The 23,100-nt window shown below is 39.7% G+C and overlaps 1 protein-coding gene across 8 annotated transcripts in view; it reads left to right on the top strand.

Annotated features, from left to right (window-relative positions):
- Nucleotides 1–23,100, top strand: part of LOC142075247 (dymeclin) — a 222,356-nt gene that overhangs the window by 162,750 nt on the left and 36,506 nt on the right. For all 8 annotated transcript variants that reach the window (XM_075136337.1, XM_075136338.1, XM_075136340.1 and 5 more), the window contains one exon: nucleotides 19,122–19,304. In XM_075136337.1, the coding sequence (XP_074992438.1) occupies nucleotides 19,122–19,304 (183 nt within the window). The remainder of the gene's footprint in view (nucleotides 1–19,121; nucleotides 19,305–23,100) is intronic.

Here is a 23,100-nt window from a genome sequence, read left to right as displayed (position 1 = left end):
ATTTTGTCAGTGATAGAAACAATGTAGTGTAGTGTTGGACTTTTCATATTTACAAATGTACTCCTGTGAATGTATGAAGCGTCATCCTTTAACCCCCTGTCCAAAATCTGCTGTTTCTGTGTTAGTTAAGGTAAAGAAATAAATGCCTGTTGGCGATCCAAAGGGAAAAATGTAAAGAATATGAATCCAGTGAGCTATGTGTGTGTGTATAGAGAGATATATATATAAAAAGTCTGCAGTAGCAAAGGCTGGTGGTACTGGGAGAGTTCCTGATCAGAGCTGGCTTTTCCTGGCTCCTTCCCAATCCAGTTAAATTTACCTGCTGTGCGGAGCTAGTGTTACATGGAGCCCTGGAATTCTGCAAATGTCAATGAGTTTTTCTCTCGTCTTAATAATGAGAATTAAACTTTGCATTTGGGTGATGAGATTTCTATATTTCTTTTTTCTTTTCCTTCTCAGTTTGTGCTTCGTAATGGGCTAAATGAGGTCCAATATTTAGATTCTTCTTTGATTTTTCCTTGATTTATATGGTAAATAGAAAGCAGCTGTCTGTTTAAGTATCTAATTCTTGAAACTCCTAGGCCCCTCAAGCGTCATCTGGAAATAATGTAGCTTGTAAAACAAAGCTAAGAAGAAAAAGCAATGTTTGTTTTATGTGGGATCAATGACTTCAGTTGGGGTCCTTCTAATTCGGCCATTATGAGGGTTATTAAAACGCAGTATTACAAAAGTGGTTTCAACAAAAAGAATTTTTTTGTAACTTGTATCTTGTTATTACAGTTGATTATATTCAAAGCTGCAAGTACTTCGTAAATAGTCCTTCATTTTAGTTTCTCCAGCAGAGAACCAACCTAATCCGCCTCCTGTGCATGGGTAGATGTTAAAAGGTTCCCCTATTTCATTTACTCCCTATTGTCTTTTATAAGTAAGGACTCCATATTTATCTTAGAAATTTGGGATTGCTAAGGAGTAGGTAAAATAAGGTCTATGAACTGCAGCATTAGCTGTCCTTTAAACATAACGAAACAAATCTAGAATCTCTGAATTTTCTAGATTCAGTTACATTACAGTGGATGAAAGATGATAGTCCCAGTCTGAAGTCAGCCTTATTTTCAGTATCTGCAGTTTAGTCATGGCCTTGCTAAACAACTAAACCAAAATGAATGTTCTAGAAATATGTAATATTAACAGCTGTAGACTAAAATCTTTTATCCATGATATTGTCTACCATTACATTGTCATATAAATCCTGTTCTGTCCCTTTCATGGCACTAACCAGTGTTTTTCATGTAATAATTAGGTATTTCAGGTAAGGTTATGGGATCTTGTGATGCAGACATATTTTTACGAAGGATGACGTGCAAAAAAGTTAATGTTTTTAGCCTATCCAGCATGTAGCAAACAAGTATTTCATTTACTATCAATGTGAACAATATTTGAACTGTAAATAAATGTTGTGATGCTTTGGGGTCATATAATAGGCTCTCAGCTTACATATCTAAAATTACATTAGATATGCTGCAGCTCTATCTAATTTTTTTAATTATCTAAAGAACTGGTTTAATGCAGAACTCTGCCACCAGACATAAGTGTTTTCCTATAAATGCGTGCTATCGTGAAGAAATAGGAAGTCCTCCCTGCTATCATCTGATGACTTTAGTAATGATGCAGAAATGAAATTAAACCCACTTCCAAATAAACTGGTCAGCCATAATGGAGTTAGTATGATGCAATTAATGTTGTTTAGCTGGTAGTCTGTAAAAATACTGCTTAGCGGTAACTGCTCTGAGCGTAGAAAATGTGTGCGAGTTGTTTAGCTGTAGAATTGAATACACCATTGGCAGAATGGGAAATTTTTACCAAATTAAATAATCACTCCTAATTGAGATATGTCCATATTTGACAAATACTGGGGGCAAAAAAAACCCCTAAGGTAGTTTATTTTGTTACAGTGTTTCTTCAAAACTCAGAAGTCATCTACTTTTCACCAAAAGCACTGCCTAGATCTCTTCAGTACTCTTTTTGTCTATATTTTCTTCCATTTTTTAATGTCGCTAAGTAACTCGGTAAGATTTTTTGATTGCATTAACCATGCATTGTTAATAGTCTAAAAAACTTCATTTTTGTGTGTGAATTTTTAGATCCTTTTGTTGTCTACTCTAATGAACCTAATATACGATTATACAAGAAAACTTTTTTAGGATGTTCTTTACTGAAGGTAGTATATGGTAAACCAATACAATATTTTAATGTTTTCGTATGGTATGTGAGTTCTAGCAATTGAAGTTGCATTTAATAGGAGAATCGCCTTGTTTTGCACTAAATTACCTTCTTCTTGATTACTCTGAGTTGATGGCTTGTGAGCAGAAGTGACATTTGAATACCAGATTATTCTTGGGTATGCCTGTCTCCACTCCAATATTGAGCCAGAGGCCTATAAATACATTTTCTAAATATTAGTCATACCCTCCTTCAGATGAATGATATTTTAGTTTAAAGAGTATTACTCCTACCTAATCCCCCTATTTTTATATCATTAAAAAAATAGCAATTTCAGAATAAACTGAAATAACCAACCTAACCCAAATCTAAAGCAAGCTTTTGTATTGAGTGATAGCCAAATTCTGCAGTTCTGTCTGAATTCTTAATCAGTTCTTTCCTTGAAATGAATCGGACACTTTCTTGAAAAAATGCTGCATAAATTATCCTTAAACAGAAGGCACAAACTATCCTAAAATTCTGTGATAAAGATGTTGGTGAAGTTCAGTCTATTTAAACTTCCGTATATTAGAATGAAGGACTAATAGTTATTTGCAGTTGATCTTTGCATTATTGCGTCTTTAATAATATGCTTGTGGTTGAAGGATTTTTGGACAAATATATTGAAGAACATCAAGATGATGTTCTTAAAAATGATGTTGTTCTTTCATCGTTCAGGAGTTCCACAGAAGTCTCATTGGTGTCTGGTATTTGTGTTATGTAGATGGCATTAAGCTTTATTTCACTTAGAAATCTTCAATATCTTGGAAAATAAGGGTGAAAATTGCTTTTTTTTTTTTTTTTAATTAAAAGAACATTTAGTGTGGCAGCAGCATCTTATGAGCATCTGATTGAAAATCTTTCTACATTCTTCAGATTTATGAGACATGAGAACAAATTGGAAGAAGTGGGAAGAACTTCTGACACTAGCAATACAAACACCTACTAAAGTCCTTTGAAAAGAGCATTATTTTGGTCATTACACACATTTGAAGAAAGCCAAACATGAACTTCATAATGTTTTACTTATTTTCCTCCTTTAATAGTTATATAGGTTTAGGGCATTGTCATTATTTTGCAGTAAAGGGTATAAATGATGGCATTTATTTGCATTTTTGTACTCAGAAGACATGGTTTTGATAAGACCACTTAAACAAATGTCCTTAGAAGAGAAGATGATTAAGCTAAAGAAGTTGTGAGAGCTTGTTTCAGAAACGGATGAGTGCTATCTCTCAGGGTCCTGAAGGGACCTCCCCAAATTAAGCAGTAGAATTTTGGACGCTGGTTTTTCTACTGTGCATCTACTTGTGTTGCCTTTGGGAGAGCTGGAAGCCTGATGCAATACCGGGATTTTAGAAGGGTCTGAGGTGTGATACAGCATAAGCTGTAGATAGAATGTGTGATTATATTAAGAGAAAGCCTCTCTGTAAATACTGTTTATTACTGCCTTGTAAGCCAACATTTGCTCAGTTCAAACTAATGACAAATTTTGAAGTGCTTGGATGAAAAAAGTAACAGTACTGATCTTCCGAAGCATCTTTCTTTGCTGACTCGGTCTTTAGACACTTTTCCTGCTGCCTCCTTCACACGAGTGGGTTGTTTAGAGCTTTTCAGGAGAAGTTGATTGCTCTGGATGATTGGGCTTTGTCAAACCTCCATAGACAAACAGAAAAACCCAGTGCAGTAGCTCTCCAAAGAGTAGGATTTATTTTTGTAACTGCGATGTATTTCAACAATGTAGTAAAACAAACTTTTCGTGTTCCTAAAGCAAGGTTTTGATTGAAAAATGTAGTGCTTAAAAACCAGAAGTATGTTACCATATGTTATAAACATCTCAGTAATTCTTTTTTTAAACATGCAGCCATATAAAGTAAAGGAAATGGATGCAGAAGGAATTCTGTTCAGACCCTTTTAGGCTGTTTGGTACTAAATACTTAATTGGAATTGGAATCTTTTTACGCTACTTTGTCTATATGAGAGACTGGTGAAACATGAGAACTTTTTGATGTTGCACCTTCTATTTCCAACAACTTCTCTTCATATTTTGCAGGGATGCTTGTGGACCAACCAGGGAGGCTTGGGAACTCTTAGTTGTTGTTTAAAAAAAAATCAATCCTTTTATATCGAAGGGTAGTAAATAGTTATTGAAAAAAAAAGCGTAACAGAGATTTTTAGATTCCTTCATTGCAGATATCCATGATCTGGAATTGGAAAGACAGCCAGAGAAAGTAAGAGAAATGAAGGTAAATCAAGACTTAGAGATTTTGAAAAAGATGGTAAGAGGAAGATAGCGTGCTTCAGACTGTGGATAAAACCGTGCATGAAATTGTTCACCTGTCAGATTGCTGCTCAAATCTGCCTGAACTGAAACAGGAAGAAGTTAAAACGGGACCATTTTTGACCTATACAGAGCCACGATTATTCCAGTTGTGACCAAGTTACAGAAGGACGGTCCCATCAACTTACAATTTATCTTCTTGGAGGGGTATTATCCTCCTGAACAAATCTTGCACTGTCTCGCTGAGGGCAATTCTCCCACTAATGGCTGTTGTTACCATTACCTCTAATGTCATGCAAGTTAACTGCTGTTAATTGGCAGTGTGGGTGGCCAGGGGACCGAGTGGTGGGATGAAGGAAAGGAGAATATTTTAAAGGGAATGAGTCAAATAAGATTGAAGGACAGTCTTGGTATGAAGTGAAAAAGAAAAAGGTTTGGAGAAAGAAAATAATTGATATGGGCAGAAATTCAAAACCAAAAGTACCCTGCCAGGGCTGGTTCCTCTCCTGCTGCCTATGAGAAGCATCACACGGAGCAAAATAAGCCACTTACTGAAAACCAATTTCCTCATCACCGGGCCTGAAAAGCAGCATTAAAGAAACATAGAATAGAGAATTTTAATTTTGTTTATCCCTATTGACAGTGGTGGATTCTTGTTCTCTGTGAAATAACTTTGTGAGAAACCTGTCAAAACACGTGAAGAGTGTATTTAGAAGAAATAGACATTTAGAAAAATCTCTGGTTTTCGCGTTTATTGAATTCTATAAAGTCACCCTAATGTTTTTCACAGGCGTAACTGCAAAGATAAACTTTTATTTCCCTTTTGTGTAACCAGCCATTTCTCTTAAGTTTCTCGTTTCTTTGTAGTTTAAGAACTAAGCGAGATAGAGGAATACATTGCACGTTTCATATGTTAAATTGGTTTTTGTAAATAGGAGTTCTTCCACAGAATTGGTTGATTACAGGAACAATAACCCAGAAATTGGACAAAAAGTATCAATTCTCAACGTGCTTGTAATTAAATTGTATCTTAACACATATACATTGGGATAAAGGGAAGCCTATGTTTTCAGTCTGATGTCTGCCTTTTGAGGGTTTAACCCTACAGCTTTAATTTGAAAGCAACAGCAGGAGGGGTTTTGGATTAACACATAAATAAATACTTTTTTTTTTTTTTTGATTTATACCAACATAAAATTTTCTAATGTTTTTCAGGGGGGGAAAGAAATTTAAAAAAACAAAACAACAAAAAGCTGATAGTCATATTCTACATCTGTTCTCTGCCAGTGACATATCAAACATAAAACCATTTCAGGGAAGTATCTTTTAAAACATTCATAACGAGAAAAGACGCTAATATATTACCGTTACTTAATCCTGCTATATTCTTATCCCCAACACTGTTGGGAGATGTCTGTGATTGCCTACGCTGCTCTGAAACACAGTTGAGACGAGTAAGATTTTTTTTTTTTTATTGCCCTTCAGATATGTTACTGGAATGTGGTGGAGGTTTTCCAGAACTGCTCTTGTACATATTTAGGCTTGAGCCCAAGCTGAGTGAGCTGTGGCCTGCTACTGAAGTATATGACATCTTCAAAGGCACTGTGTTCTGCTGCATTTTTCTTGCTATCATGCTGGTACAGCGTGTACAGAGGCTGTTCCACTCCAGCATTTGTGTGCGTGCTAACCCAAACTCTTGACCTTAAAGAAACTGTTTACTAATAACAAAAACCAACCCTCCTATTCAAGAGAAAAGAAGATGGATTGTAACATTAAAGGTTAGATTTAATTTTTTCATTGCAATAGGAATCTAAATCTTAAGTATATCTCTTCCCTCCAGATAAACTGAAAAGAGAATGGATGTCACAGTTCCTAAAGGCAGGTTTTTAAGCTACTCGCCAGCAACGTATCTGTGGCACTTGCAAAGAAATCAGATGCTTACTCCATGCAGAGAAAAAAAAATTATCTGAACGAGTAATGCCAAGTTTTCCCATTCCCACACTAATCTTTTAGATTTTGATAAATCGAGACCATAGGAAGCGTCGTGTCACATTCCCGTGGGAAGAAGCTTCATTGAATTTTTCTGAAATATGAAATTATTTTTCCACAATAAATTAGCGATCTTACCTTGTGGTGGACTCTGTTAGAGTTCATTAGAAAACTTAGCTTGATTTATAGGTAAACAATCATAATGGCTTACAGGATTTTGGTGAGGAACTGTTGACTGACTCCGGGATGGATGTACAATATACACAAGAGTTTCTCTGTCTTTCAGACGGTGATCTCTCATCTTGCCCTTGTCTGTCACTGCTGCACTTTATGAACCAGACTACACAAAATTACATTTTGTCCCAAAATAGATGAGACTTCATAAATATTTCAGCAAATTTTATTTGTTTGGATAATGTATTTTTTTCCATATTTCTATCAAGAGTGTTTTTCTTCAGCATTTGAAAAAATGTCATCTGTTGCTTATAGTTCATTTTGGAACGGGTACCTGTGTACACAGGCTTCTAGAATTATTTTCTGTGAGTTTGGGGTTTTCCAAATCTCAGTTAAAGGTTCATTTTTCGGCATTCAGGCTACGGCTGCTGTGTGCTTCCAGACCGTTCGGCAGGAAGCAGAGCAGTGGTCACCAGCTTCTGTGTTTATCAGAATTGATGCAGTGTCCAGGGGAATGCACTTGAAAAATAATATGGAATGTAGTAAAAACAACATTTAATCTAAAAGTTACTCCATTTATTTGGTTTGCCTGCTATCAGCTCTCAAAAGGCTCTTTCTCATCTCCTTCCTATTTGCATTTTATTCAACCTGTGAGAGCAGTTCTTGAAATTTGGTTATGGTGGTTTTTCAGGCCCATCTTAATAGAATAAATGATACTACTACTGGCAGTGACTAGTTTTGAAGAGGTGGTAAGCTAAGAGGAAAACAAATAAAAACACTTTCTTATACTTTATTATATTTTAAAAGGGCTTATCTATAGATCCTTTAGACTGCAAACCACTTCAAAGACCAATAATGCAGTTTTTCCTTTTAATATGATAGGTTTCTCACATCTTTATCTATCCCCTTTGATTTTCAAAATATTTAACACCACTGAAAGAATTAGTAGAGTAAGTCTGCCAAGTGGTCTCATAAAGAGTTGTATTTCTGAATTACTTTTCTAACCATGCTGCTATGTCTTAATATATCAGAAGAAATAGAAGCACTCTCCATGATATAGCTTCAGTTCTGGGGTAAAATGATGGCTGTAAAGCAGCATATTCCTGCTCACAACAATTTGGGAATCTAGTACCATAATCCCTTACCAAGTGTCTATTATCTGGGACCTGACATTTTTTATCGTGCACTGCTAGTATTTAAGGAGCTACAACGTGCAAAGAATTCTGTGCCAACATCAAAAGTTTTCTGTGTGCACACTGTCACCTTCCGTGTGAATGGCAACCAGCTAAATCAACCATTATTATTATCATCATCATTATTATTATTATTATTAAACACAGCTAATATTGTCAGGAAGCCATCTACAGTTTTCTTTTATGCTGATTTTCTTTTAATGTCTTATTTGACTTGGTTTACCTTTGCAGTGATTTTTCTTGTTTGAGCAAAGCGGGAGTCTTGCACTGCTGAGCCGCGGGAGGAATGCCGGGCGGCCTCGGCAGGAACACCGCTTCCCTTCCCTCCTTGACGTTTCCCGGACGGTACTGATGTGAAATGTCGGCTCTGCCAACTCCTTCTGACTTTCTTATGCCTCCCACAGAAATTTCAATAGCAATTTTCACCCTCAGGGCAAGAATACAGAACTTTTTGGCTGCTGAGTGTGTGGAGACTTTTCCCACTGACATCCTGTGCGTCATCAGAACCAGAAGATCTTCTGCTTGGATAGTATGGAAATTATGGAAACTTGATGCAGTCTGTGTGGATTACCGAGGACTTGGATTCCACAGTCTCGGTTGTGATGTTACTTCTCTTAAGTAGGGTCAAAATTATTCGGAGCGGTACTTTCAGTGGAAGACAACTGTCATAGTTCCAAGGCAATGATGGTTTTCAAATGTGGCAAAGGTGCTGAACCACAGCATCCAATCAGTAAGGAACCAGTGGAGAACTTCTGAATTCGGCCTCTGTGCAGTCGACAGCTTTAGTGAGAGATTGGTATTTATTCTGTTGGTTTTGATACTTTCTCAATTAAAATTGCTTAGACACTGAATATAGGCCTGCAAAATCTGTAGCACTGAGTGATTTTCTTGAATGACAGCAGTTGGTTCATTGGAAATATGCTCTTAGATGTATATGTATTTTGCAGGGAGTGTCGTAGTTGTTATTGCCAAATATAATACCGAGGGTGAAGAAAATAGTTGATAATATAGTCAGAGATGATGCTGGGGCTATAAGGAACTGGTGGATAAATTACGTTCCTATAACTGTGGTGTACTGTATGGAGGAAAGTTTGGGAGGTGTGAAGGGAAAACGTGAAGAAAACTGTTTGGTTTAAATTGCTAATTGGTCTTTTTTCTGTCTTTTGGCAAGATGTAATGTTTTTCCAACTTCTTTTTCTTCATGATAGAAATAAGGGCTTCTACAGTTCAGTTCAACATCACATAGAATAAAAAGGGTAAGAACCCATTCCAAACAAGCATTAAAGATATGAAAAGGATTCTTAAATCTGGACTCAGGTACATACTAAACCAGAAACATCGTGCGTATGTTAGCAACAGTACCCTCCTGCAAAAAGTGTTAAGCTTGTTCCTTTTTGGAGGCTCGCTTGCTTCAAAGAGGTTCATCAGAAGTCATCTTTAGGGAATAGACTTTTAGGTCTGGAGACTTCATTAAGTAGCATTTACATATTAAATGCAAAAATGTGAAACTTTATGTGTTATATAAGACCTGCCATGCAATTTAAAAAAGAAATTAATTAGGAAGTGTCGAAGTTTCAGTTCACGTAGCAGTAATTACTGCATAACACCTCCGAACAGTTTTGCTGGTGACATTTTACAGCTAAGCTGCATGTGTAGTGCTGGAATCAGAAACTTTTTCACTTGAGTAACATCTTTAAAGTCCTTGAACTCTACTCAAGGTAGACAGGTTCTGTTAATTAAAGCCTGTATCATGATGATCTATTTACCTTTGTATGGTGGAGTTGGGGTTGCATATGGAACTTGTCCTTTCCTGTTCTACCAGTCAAACTAAACAAAATCTTCCCATACCTCTAGGGAATACTGCTTAGTTTCAAGCAGAAATGGAGAATTCTCCGTTTCCTTTCAACAGCAAGAAAACATCATTATTATTTCAAGCCTGATTTGAGAAAAATACAGATTCACAGTTTTAACTTTAATTTTCTTAGTATGAACGTTGTCGTTTTCCTAGCAACAGTTGCCTCCCAGGTTTTGCGGGACCTTAGAAAATGATCGGGTTTAGTTCTGCTAAATACTATTAGCATTTTGTTGTCACGGTTGCATGTGGTTTGGATGTGCTCTTGCATGGACAGTACTGGAGCCCCTAGCTGGTGACTGTCAGGTATTTTGGGCACTGTGTCGATCCGCTTATGCTGGAGCTTCTTGGTGGGCTTAGACCCGCCTCTGAAGCTTGACCTTGAGTAAACGCCTTCCATAGTCATTTACTTTTCTCAGCCAGTTGGGGTGAAAATAATTTTATTTGATCTGTATAATTGATTTGTCATTTTGCCATCCTTGGAAATTACTGGGAAAGGAGACTTGTCACCCCTTTGCTTTCCAGGGTGGAATTCAGCACTTGAATTAGACGGGAGGTTCCCAAGAATGGAGTTTGGAAAAGCTGGGACGTAGAGATGAAATGCCAAAGAGGAGGACTATCTAAAGTCCTGCTCTCTGGAACTGAACACCTTCTGCAGTCGTGATACTGAACCCCAGTCTCACAAAAATGCCACAGTCTGCATCTCTCCTGCATGTAGGTGCCTCTCCATCCTTTTGGGTCCAGATGGCTGCTCATTCTTTCCTTTTAAAGCAGAGGAGCCTTACTTAGAGAATAGCTTAGTAATCGTAGCATTCCCCTGGGAACTGAGACACCTTTAGGTCACATCTCCCTAAAAACCAGACTATCAGGTGGAGTCAATGTCTATCCCTCCTCCTGAAGTTTTGCCATGCTGCCAGAAGAGATCCTCTCTAAAAAGAGAGAATATACTTCACTGCTCATTCAGTGAAGGAGTTACTCTGCTAAAACTGTTTGCCAGTTAACTTCCCGTGCCGCTATTAATTTCAAACAGGGATATGCAGTACAAGAATTAAATAAACCAGATTTCCCAGCTGTAAAATCCTCAGTAAACAGGTAGAATGTGCACAGTGCGAAGAGAGTGAAGCATCACCAAGAACCAGTAAAGCACTGAGGGAATTTAGGCCAATGTCTAGAAATTTTTGATTGATTTGGGAACCTGAGTTTGTAGGGGGATAGGGATAAGTTAAAGTATTTCAATGTGAAGTGTTTTAGGATTGGAATTGCAAAGATAGCAAGGGTATGGATGGAAGAAGAGATGAAGGCGAAGGTGTGACCAGGGGATGAGTTGTGGATTAGCAGTAGGTTGGCCGAATAATAAACACGCTACGGTGAAGCCGCATGAGAAGTACCAATAAAGTATCTACACCTTCACTCGGATATATACATGTCCTCAGAAACAGCTTTATATTTTCTTGGTCAGTGGCTATTGAAATCAAACACTGTGGCAAACAGGTTTTCGGAGTATTGAAGCAGTTGGGTTTGCTACCTTGGCAAGTGTCGTTTGACGTGGTTTTCCCTTGGAGCAGACTGCTCCCGGGCTGTTTTCTCTGGGATAGGACACACCGCCTCGGCGTTTCCTCTAGTGTAGCCTTGTTGCAGGCTGTCCTGGAGGTTTGCGTCGTGATACGGGCTGACAGCATTTTGTTTCTCTTGGGAAATGTCGCTTTACTGCGTGGGCTGGCTTGACAAAATGGTGAGACATTGCTGAAAACCTGCTCTTTCAGCTTTCTCGGTTATTTGGGAAGACAATGATAGCGAGTGTCAGGATGGTAGGTTTATTTAGTAAAGTGTCTGGCAAGAAACTTTGGTCCGGTGTGAGAGCTTTACTTTCATTTCTAAGCAGCGATCAGAGATGCCGGGGTTAGTTTTTGAGGTTATATTCACCATAAGCCCTGCAATTTTTCACTTAATACCTACTGTCCCACAATTCAACATTATGGCCAGAAGTTACCTAGGTTTGACATAGAACAGCCAAAGAGTATATGCCAGTAAAACAGATGAAGATAAGATTTCTGTCACCAGAGGCTTGGCTTTGAAGTTCATTTGCGCATTGAGTGTAAGAGCAGCTTTCTTGTGTGCTTCCTTCTTTCCCCTCCGCTCTTCCAATCCTTTGGCAGAGCGAGTTTATTCTGTTGAAGGTTTTATTTTCTGCTGAAAATGCAGGAAATTCAGACAGCTTTCTTGGAAGCTCCCCAAAGCTAATACAAACAAGATACATATGCTTCTCTTAAAGTAACTAAAAATAAAGTAAATTATTTGAAACTATTTAACTGTAGAAATTCCCCTGTAAAGAGGAAAGGGAAGTTTACATCATCATAATTGTGGATGCTGTTAAATTATGTTATCAAGGTGAAATTCTCTGGAGTGTCAACTTGTCTATTCCATGCGAGACAGTACATCACCCTGGAGTTTATAATAGCTGCGTTACAGGCAGGCATGGAAGAGCTAACTACTGAATGTCCAAAACCATAATCATTTGAAGTATTCCTTAGCATGGATAAAGCTAGCTGAAAAAAAATGTAATGGAAAATGAACTGAAGCTGGCTGTTCATCTAGATATTTTGTGGATGCAGCTGATGGGTCTGGAACAGTTTACCAAAATTTTTCCTCCTTGTTTCTCCCTGGTAAAAAGAAGAACGGCAGGAGCTGTCTGTTTGGGGTTAACGGGGCATTCTTAGCCTTTTGGTATGCGTTAAGTGTATGGTGTGTCTATCCTTTTGTTTTCCATTGCTGACAAAATTGCCTTTAAAGTCATATCTGCGTCATGAAGGAAGTAGTTGATTACTCAAGATTTTATGTTTATGTTTACAAATCCTCTTGGGAGGGGGAAAGAACTCACTGAAAATATGACATGTGAAGAATTATAGTGAGGCGTCACAGTTAAGGGCTCAGAATGAAGAAAGGCCATAATTAAGGTTGCCTGTGCAACCTTCACTCTCGCCTTTCCTCTCTCTATTCCCTTATCCACACAGTAGCCTTCAGCCTCAGGTCTGAGGATGGCTGGTCCCCGCCGCCTGGACGCAGCGACACAAACGGGACGCAGCCCTGCCTGGTAACGCAGAGTGCTTGTACCCGCTGCTTGCTGCACCTTCCTCGACGCTGGGAGAGAAGGACTGGACTTGCAAAGGGAGGCGAAGGGAGCAAATGGCCTTGAGGGGGCAGTCAGAGCTAGCTGGGAAAGTGGAAAGTCAGAGATGGTTTTACTGCTTTGAATTGTGGGGTTGTTAAAGCATCTCAAGCTAAAGCTCCTGTAGGTAGCTTCTGTACAGCTTTGGCGTACTGTACGCACTCCTCGCTCTGCCGGAGAGGGGCCTGCAGTGTCATTAATTGTGAACTAAAGCTACCGAGCTTCAACGTAAAGAAATTTGCACTTTTGGAAATTCAAATGTGAAGGCATCCTATTACTGGCAGCGAGATACCGCTTGCTAAAAGCCATTCATTGTCAAAAGCAATAAGTTCAGAACTGTGTTTGGACATGGTTTTTTTGTCAGCCTGCATTTCCATCATGTATTTCTTTTGCTATTACAGGTGACATTTCCACTTTATTTCACCAGGTTTCTTTGCATTAAGACTTCACTACGGTGTGCCTTTCCTGTTTTTTTACCCTATTTACATTGTGCGGTTGTAGCGTATTGCATTACCCATCCCTGCTCGGGTTTTGTTTTTTTAGGCAGATAAGCTCCTTCCTGCTCAGATTGTGCTAACTGTAGAACTGCCTTTTTGATAGCATTCATCGTCGTGCCATTTCAACAGGCAGAAACCTCTAGCAGTTATTTAGCTGAAAGTTGGCTGGAAAATTGCTGCGATGTGAAGGCACGGTGAGAAGTGGGGCTTTTTTAGTAGGCAGTAGTGTCCTGGATGCATACACGTATCGTTGTACACTGCATAGCATCATTCATATGGATCTTGCCACAAAGGAAAAGGCGCGCTGTTAGATCTCTGGTTTTTAAGAAAGTTGCAAAGTGGACCTGGTTAGGCTTACACTTATTTGTTGCTTTGGATTGAGGATTACTACACATCCAGATAAAAGGAAAAAAAAAAAATGTTGCATTTAAGTGAATTCTAGCTTGGAATAAATAAATATATAATCGTATTATAATTCATCATGTGGACACAATATGAGACTTAAGTTTGTGCACTAGTGCTTTTTAGAATCATAGAATAGAATCATTGAATAATTTGGGTGGAAAGGGACCTTTAAAGGCCATCTAGTCCAACCCCCCTGCCATGGGCAGGGACATCTCCAACTAGATCAGGTTGCTCAGAGCCCCGTCCAACCTGACCTTGAATGTTCCCAGGGATGGGGCATCTACCACCTCTCTGGGCAACCTGTGCCAGGGTTTCACCACCCTCAGCGTAAAACATTTCTTCCTTCTACCTAGTCTGAATCTCCCCTCTTTTAGTTTAAAACCATTCCCCCTTGTCCTGTCACTACAGGCCCTACTAAAATGTCTGTCCCCATCTTTCTTCTAAGCACTCTTTACGTATTGAAAGGCTAAGTTTTTAGCCTAAAGAAAACTGTAATTATTTCATTCCTCACCCTGAAATCAAGACTTCAATATTTCCTTGAATTCAGCTGTACTGTCACTGCTGGTAACTGGTGGCTGGCAACGGAACGGTTGACCCAGCTCAGGTTGCATGCCCACGATGGGATGCTGTAGCTGAGCCTCCAGCAGAGCTTTGCCATCTTTCTGGGTAAATGGTCAAAAATGCAAAATGTCATTAAGAAATCCATCACCATCCAGCTTGCATCCGTGCTATGAAATACCCCGGGTACCACCCAGAAACGGGGCAGCGCTCGGCTCACAGCCTGTACCCAGGACCGAAGGTCAGAAGATGAGCCGGGCTCAAGCGAGGGGCTTCTGTGCGGCTCGGAGCCGAAGCGGGGGCAGGAGCACTGGAATCAGCTCTGCAGTGAGGACACAGCTGGTGTGGCAGCCGAAGGCTGGCTGAAGTGGACATCGGGCTGCTGAGATCGCAGGCTGCAAGCGCAGAGAAAATGGCTTCGGCGAGACTACCAGAAATCTTAAAAAAAGTGTTCCTTTCTCTGAAACTTAATACAAAGCTTACTGCATCATGAAAGACAGCCTCATGTCCACCCTTGCTTACAAATGTCTCTTCATAACATCACAAGTGGCTGAAATTCTGATTTTCAAATGACTACTGTTTTCCATATAAACTAGCAGAGGAGGAAAGAAAAGAGAAAGCAGAATAATTTTGTCTCAGTGTTTATTAGACAGTACAAGCCATGAGGGATGGTTAAGTAAAGTTAACCTGAATGACACATGGACATGCCTCCCTTTTTCTCCTAAAAAGTATTAACATTTAGAGGCTGGAGATTTGCATTCATTCCTAATAGAACTTTTTTAACCAGTTCTCTATTATTATAAAAATTAAAATTAATTTAATGTCAAATTAAATCAAAAGGATGAGCACTCAGAATGTTCCAATGTAGGAAACAGAAGATGGGTACCATAAATTAAGCAGGTTTTTGGTGACGCTGAGATCTTGCATCCTCCACTGACAGTGATTCAACTGCTTTATTTTTTGGTGGGTAACCATGCTTGTGAGGAACCGAACTGTGAGCGCCTGCCTGGGGTTTCGCGTTTAGGCTGCTTGACTTCTCTGATATTTTATGAGCCATATACTTTTCAACTGTTTTTACACATCAGTGTTTTTCCAGAAGTAAGCATTGAATTCTCTGGAAGTCTTTGCCCAGGAGGATGTCATGCTAATTAATTATATTGCCGTAAGGAAAGCAACAGTATTCCAGGATGGTCAGAGACGAGAACATCCACCTCTGCCCGTAGTTTGCCTTTGCATATTTGTGTGTTCCTTGTTAGTGTTTATCAAACTCAAATTATTTTTCTCCAGATAATGTTCTCATTCCTGTGCTTGTCCTGCTTTCCTCTGCATCCTCTCAGCTTGTTTCCATTCTCTTTTCTGTGGCATTATCACTTGTTTGTTCCTTTTTTTTTTAACGAAAGAGACCCAGACTACCCAGAACTGTACTGGATCTGTTGTAGCTGTCGCAGCCTGATTTGTTCCTTGTGCAACAAGAACATGGCCAAGCATCTGGCTTTTTGCCTTGAAAATGAAAATCTTTGCAAAAAACTGCCACATTTAATTCCTGTCCTGAGAAGGAAGGTTTACCCGCAGTAATGTTAGCGCTGTGCCTACATTCCTATCCCTTTTGTAGGCATGATTTCAGTCTCAAAAAGTTGGTACCAAGCTTTAGCTTCCAAGTTTCTTTTAATGATGGGTATAATTATTTCTATGGGCATAAACAAAAAAAAAAAAAAAAAAGAGGGGAAGGACTGGTACTCATCAGTATCAACAGAGGCAGCTGAGCCCCGGTTTGTAAAGGAATACTGTAATAATTTTAAATGTGAATGCCACATTGAATTTTCAAGTGTAAGCAATAGGAAAATGCCATTACTTCTAAGTCCTCTCTCATTTAAATGTACCGTTTAATAGATTGAAACTTGTCTACCTGTCCCCCCAAAATCAATATCTGCCTTTTCTTTTCATACAACAGCTAATTCAGTCAAAAAAATAGTCTTACAAGGTTGCTGTGGATGATGTGGTAGTCCTTGTCTTGGCCATACGTGTTCAGCGTTTCAGCTGTGTTCAGCTGGTCTGCAAGTTAATACGCAGGGTGATAAACTACTTCTCTTCAACTGCGAAATGTTTTTGTAACCTTATTTATATCTGTCGTGACGCCATGTCTAGATGCAGAGGGGCCGTAGCTTGATACTGGTGATACAGAGCAACAAAAGCACACAGCATTTTATCAGCTCTTACAGCATTTCTCCATTGTCTCATCCAAATGCTGTCCTTGGCTTTCTGCTTGTTTTTTCCTGTTTTGAAAACTTTTAAGCCTTTACAAATGCTTTAATCGCTAATTATAGGAGCGTACAGCTCTCCAGATAACATATATGCAATACTGGGATTCAGTCCCACTTCTCCGTCCTTTATGGAGCTCACTCTTCTTATAAATGATTTTTTTTTTTGTATAGTCAGTTATGGGTAGCTCCTGGATTTCTTCATTTGGGTCCCACATTCTTCACCTGCAACACCACTGCTGAAAAACAGATGGTTGGTTCTGTCCCTCAGCTTCTAAAAACTTTAAATATAATTACTGAGCAATAACCTCTGGTAACTTTTAATTGTTTGAAGCTGACCAATAGCTGAGTCTGCCTTTTCTTGAAATAACATGTTTGTAGATGGTTAGCAACACTTTCTGTTTAAACTAGCTGTATGCCCAGGTTTTAAGGTGAACATATTTTGTTAAAAAGCATTTAGTTTTTGAAAAACAATTGTGTGGCTGGTTACCTTTCTGGTAACTGGATAGATCTCACTTGATCCTGAATCATAATGTTTCTGCAAAAGTAATGCATTCTGTATTTTAGGGTAGCACCTAGTAGTCTCAGCCACTAGGTCATCCTGCTGCCTTGGGGAGAGAATTACGCCGATGCTCAGAGTTTTTTAGAAGCTACCATAATATACCATATTCTGAATTAAATCCAAGTTGATAGGCACGTACCGCTCCACAGATGAGTTAGCCAGGTCTGGATTTTTCTTCAGATTCCAGCTGAAGCAATTATTTCAGGTTTTGTCTAGTATTTTGCATTCTACACATTTCACAGCATCTAACTGGGATGCTATTTCATAGCACGCTCGCTAGGAAATACAGACAGAGGAACCACCTGTGCTTTGAATGCAAGGATTGTTTCTGTCGTAGAAGAATGCGATCCCATTGACAGACTAAGTAGCTGCAGCGATCGGCTTTGTAAGGGTTTCTGCCAACATTGTTAGCTACACTACAACGGTAATTCCGGTGGCTGAGGCAAAGCTATTAAAAAAGATCCTCACGTTTGGGGAAAAAAATCTGTAACCTCCACAGTCAGTGGAAGAAGAAAATTTCGTTGTAGTGTGTGCGCCAAATATTGTTCTTCAAACAAGAATTTCAAAAGGCTTTCATCACTTAAATCGCCTTTGTACATGCAGAAGACAAGCGGTGTGGATAACCAAATTAGAGTGCCGCTGCATTTCAGCAGTATGAGAACGGGCACTCTCTTCTCCACGGTCCTCAGCACCGTGGAGGAGATGGAGGAGCAGGTCTGCATGAGTCTGACCAGGGTAACGACAAGTCCCCGTATTCTCTTCTGCCTTGGTAGGAGCATATATCTGACAACGCTCCTTGGAGTAGAAAGTAACTCAACTATGTACAGATTGACTGACAGTCCAACAAAACGCTGTTGCAAGTACAGCCTCGTTAAGTGCCTTATGATAACTCAGAAAATGACTGCTTTGTAGGCAGCCGGCAAAAGTAAATGCCAGTGGTTTCACCGTTCGTACTAAGCAGAAAAACTCAAGCCGGTTTGGTATGATTCACGTTCTTGCCAGACCTGTAAAGTCTCACAGTCCAACGTTTGATGTGGTGGAGAGACCTAACGATACAAACAAAGCAGATTTGCCTTTTTTTCCCTATCCCAAGGGAGGACAGACAGCTCTCCGGTCTGAACAACCGTATCAGGCATATCCTGATGTGCAGCCCAAGGAGAGAAATCCAGAAGGCTAGCAGGGGTTCACATGCCAGCTTGTTCACCTTAGAAAGTTTGAGTTTCAAAATCATCAGGAGTGGTTTGTTAAAGGCATTGACAAGATGAAAATCTCTACAAGTTTATCTTGAGCGTTAAGGCTTAACGCGCTACAGAAGGAGATTTCTTTTTTCATTTATTACGAGTATTCTTCAATGCCAAAACAATACAAAAAAAGGCCAAGGACAAAGTCTGGAGAACCGTGGCAGATGTTCAAGGTGCAATGGGTTTTGATCCCAATCAGTTTTCCTTCTCCTGTCTTTGCTTTTCTCTTTCACCAGCCACTTTTTATTTTTCTGATTTTTTTTTTTCTCTCTTCTTCTCCCTATCCCTCCTTCCCAAGCAGGGGCTCACCAGAAAATGTATTAAATTAAATGTATGCTGAAGTGCTTTTACTTAGCATAGGAAGGGTTGAAAAGACCAAGCTGACTTAACCCTTAGTGAATTTGGCTGATTACAGTATGTTAATGCTTTTTGGCTTGAGAAGATAGCTCCTGTTGAGAGAATCAAGCTATGAGGCTGAATAATAGAGTGCAGTGCATTTCGGTTAAAATTCTGGTTATTACAGGAGAAAACAGATCTCTTTCCAGATACAGGCATGCCAGATTTGCTCACCATTGAGACGTTAACCAGCTAATAGCTCCATTAGTAATAATTACCTGTGCTCTGTCTTTATTACCTAATATATTTTACAATGGAAAAGGGCACACTAACCTTTTATTCCTTTCTTAAAGGCGCAAGATCTGAATGTGATCGAGGAAGTGATCCGAATGATGTTGGAGATCATCAACTCCTGCCTGACAAATTCTCTTCATCACAACCCAAACTTGGTGTACGCGCTGCTTTACAAGCGGGATCTGTTTGAGCAATTTCGAACTCACCCTTCCTTCCAGGACATAATGCAAAATATAGATCTGGTGAGTGATACATTATTTAAAGGATGCTTACACGTTGTTATTTGATCTCTTTATCCTTTTGAGAGGTGGAAAATATTCATCATCTCTGTCAGTTTATTTTAGAAAGTATTAAAATGTTGAGTTTCTCTCCCCTATTTTCTGGGCCTCCACTGTGACTTCTTCTGGACAACATCTTTAACTCGGCAGAGCCAGAGGGATTTGGGATGCATCTGGTAAGGAATCCCAACCTGATACACATCTTTCAGTCCCCTAAGGAAGGACAGCGTTGGCTTCTCTTAACTGCCCCTTGTTAGAAACCTGTCTTTTGGGGGAGAAAAGCAGATTTTCATCATCAGCCAATCTTTTTCTTTTCTCTTACACCCATCACGAGCCTATTAATGAATATGGGGGATGTTTTAAAAATAGCTAAGAGCAGACATTCAGCTGCCTTGTTCCCTGGGCTGTATCTGAATGTGTGTGTTGCTTTCACCCGCAAAATGTCTCTCCACAGCAATCCCTTTGGGTAAGTAGACATTTTAGAAGAAAACAAAAGGAAATAGCGGTGGATCAGAAGCTGTTACTGGTGTGGCTCTCCATGGAGTATGACTTTGGAAAACAGTTAGTTTTTAATTAATTACTGCTGCATCTGATAGTGGCTTTAATGTTCATATTGAAAACCTGAGTAATGATTCCTGCTAGAAAATAACAGATTTTAAGTGCAAGAAATATTTCTCTGTCCTCTAGTCAGTATTTGCAGAGCTGAGCAATGCTTGAAGTCACGCTGTGACCCCTGGATATGAAATACTGGAAGGGGAGGCTGAACAGGATGCTAAATTTCTTGCTGCAGTGAATAGTGCATTTATTCAGTGTGAATAAAAATCTGCTGAGGTTCTGGTTTGATCTGCTTTTATTTTAAAATATTACAGAAGATTGACAGATTTCTGATGATCCATAAAGGAAGGTAATTTTAAATGTCGAACTGAAATCCTGCTCTGTACCTATCCCTTCCTCTTCTGTTCTCACTTCATATTTTCTGGTCATGCAAGAGGTTGGAGAGCAGAGGATTCGGAGCTCAAAACTCTCCAAACTTTTGGCAGCTGCAGACTACAGCCAGCATGATACTGCCTGGATGATTAGGACAAGATGTCTTCAAGTTGTGTAAAGAGAGGATATGGTGCAGTGAAGATAAGTCGTCTTCATTCTTGACTGAGATAGGGACCTTCTCTGGTTACTTGTCCAGATCCAGGAAAGGTGGTGGCCAGATCCTTCTGCACGACAGCCCCATGCCTCTTGCAGATAGCAGCACGTCCTTTCCTTTGTAACACTTAAATGTAGGTTTTCCTCAACAATTTAAACAATTCCTCCCCAAAACTATTTAATATTGGGTTACAGCATAATGCCAGTTACATTCAGAAACTATTTAAAGCTTTCCAAGGGAGCATGTTGAATTTTTAAATAGCTCCTTTGTTAGGGAAGCAAGGATGTCAAAAAAAGATTTTTTTTTTTAAATGTACCTGTCACCAGCTGGCAAGTGGTGAGAGCTGTCAGGCTCGAAGATCTGAATAAAAGATTAGATTCAGCTGACTCCTCTTCTACCCTGTCACGCCCTCCACTTCGTACACAGTATCGGCAGCACTACCATCATGGACAGAACCGGTCTTTGTCTCATGTGCTACAGCCAGATTGTTTTAACTGGTCTTCCTATCCCTTGAAAAAGTGGCAAATCATGTTAGTTTTACTCTACACATGGGGGGAGCTTGTCTGGAACCATCTGGGCAGTGTCTGAGAAGAACCAAAATGAATTCCTGGCTCCCAGACTTTGCTCAGGCTTTTCTCTGCAGTGGTGGAGGTGGGAGCTCCATCCTCACGGCCACAGGACGTTGTGAATGTCTGAAATGTTGGTGTGCTCCAAAAGGAGTCAGAAAATCATGGGGGGAGAAAAAATCTTTAAAGATTTGGGTCAGTAAATTCCTAAACTGTGTCTTGCTGGAAGCTGGGAGAGTGTATTCATGGGGAGGATATCCCTATTCTTGACCTGCTCTTATATTCTTATTTAAGCATCCATCCCAGCCTACTGTCAGAGACAGAATAGTGAGCTGACCGGGCTTTTCGTGTGGCCAAGCCTGGTTATTCAGAGGAGGATGGATCCACCAACTTCCCATGTATCAGGGAGCCATGTTGGGTTTCAGGTTGCCATGCTCAATGTAATTTGGTGGCCCAAAGCGTGTAAACCGTAGGTGTAAATGGTAGATGTTGCAGCTTTTGGTAATGGAAGGGTGGGGAGGAGAAGTTACCTTTCTGAAGACCCCAAAGCATGTCTGCAGAGGCTGTGCTACATCCTGGTTCTCTCCATCAGTACTTTTTCTAGTCATTAAACGGCAATGTACATTTAGATTATCTCCACCCATACTGTAGTGGAAGTATGAGTGTAATTTCCATCATCAGATGCCACTAGAGGTCCACAGGAGCAGAAAGTGCATTTTATGTTCTGGGTCACTCCAAATCCTCCTTACATTAAGTGTAAGATTTTCTGATCCTAAGCTCTAGTCCAGATTTGTATTTCATATGGAAATATTATCAGACAGCATGGTAATGTTCTATATTGAAGAAATCTGAATAAAATACAGAATACGTGCAATCTCTAATGATTTTGGACACTAAAACAGTTGCCAGGTTGCTTTGTCAAGAATGTATAAAATGGGTATGACATATCTTGACTTCAATAGTTGTTGGTTTTACTCTGCTGCATATAATGTTCTCATAAACCAAATAGGAAGCACGGAAGAGGTGAAAATGCTAAAATGTGGATGCAAAATTAGTTGGAAAATGTACTGAGAAGATGTAGTTGATGGTGCAAATGGAAGGAGGAAGGAGGCATCTGCTGCAGTCCTGTGTGGGTATGCAAAGGGAGAATAGCCCAGAGGTGTTCTCTAAGCCTGCTCATGCTGGTGACTTCTTAGCTGGATTACTCTGGGTTTAGGCACCATGGAAGAAATTCTAGGGAGAAACAAGAGCTGTAGAAAACGGGATCTCTAAGGTCAAATAGAACGGGTGCTGATTAGCCAAAGGAAGGCTAAAGGTGATGTGATATTTTTCAAATAAAACACTGCTGTGAAGGGAAAGGGAATAACCTATTTCACGTACCTGTGGATTCACAGGTCATAAGGACAGACTTTCTAATGTTAATAATAACGGAGCACTGTGGTAGGTTTCCAGGGTCTTCAACATTGGAGACCTCTGGATAGCAGACCTTTGGCAGGACGACAGTAGGGCAGAGGACGGGGCAGACATGTCTGTAGGCACACGTGAATATGGGGATGGCTCTGCAGCCCCACCAGCTCCTCAGACCAGAGCGGCAATTGCCCAGGTTAACTGTGGGACAGACTTGGTCACAGTAACTAAGGCCTTTGCTTCAGGTTTTGGACCATTCAGGTTACTCTGGAGATAACACATAACCTCTGTGTGCTTCTTAGTTGAGGCAAAAAAACGGGTAGGTGTTTAAGGGTCATTAGCGTATAGAACACTATTTTATTGACAACTACTTACCTGCCTCTGGGTTTTTATAAATAAGCTAAAAATCACCATTGCCAGCTGATTGGGAACATATGGGAACAGTTAATGCTGTACAGAAGAAACTGAAATCAAAATACCTTCTGTTTCCTATTAATTTATTTTTCATTTTAGAAAGTCATCTTAATAGGATATTGTGCATCTTGTTTAGCTAAATGGGATATTCTTCCTCTGGATGGTGAACAAAGAGGAATGCTATGGTTCCTGTTCTGGCCTCCTGCAGAAATGTTTCAGCTGTGAACTATCT

The sequence above is a fragment of the Calonectris borealis genome, chromosome Z (genome assembly GCF_964195595.1).
Source record: "Calonectris borealis chromosome Z, bCalBor7.hap1.2, whole genome shotgun sequence".
NCBI lineage: Eukaryota > Metazoa > Chordata > Aves > Procellariiformes > Procellariidae > Calonectris > Calonectris borealis.
The sequence above is the reverse complement of the archived record's forward strand: the minus strand, read 5'-3'. Positions and strand labels throughout refer to the sequence as shown.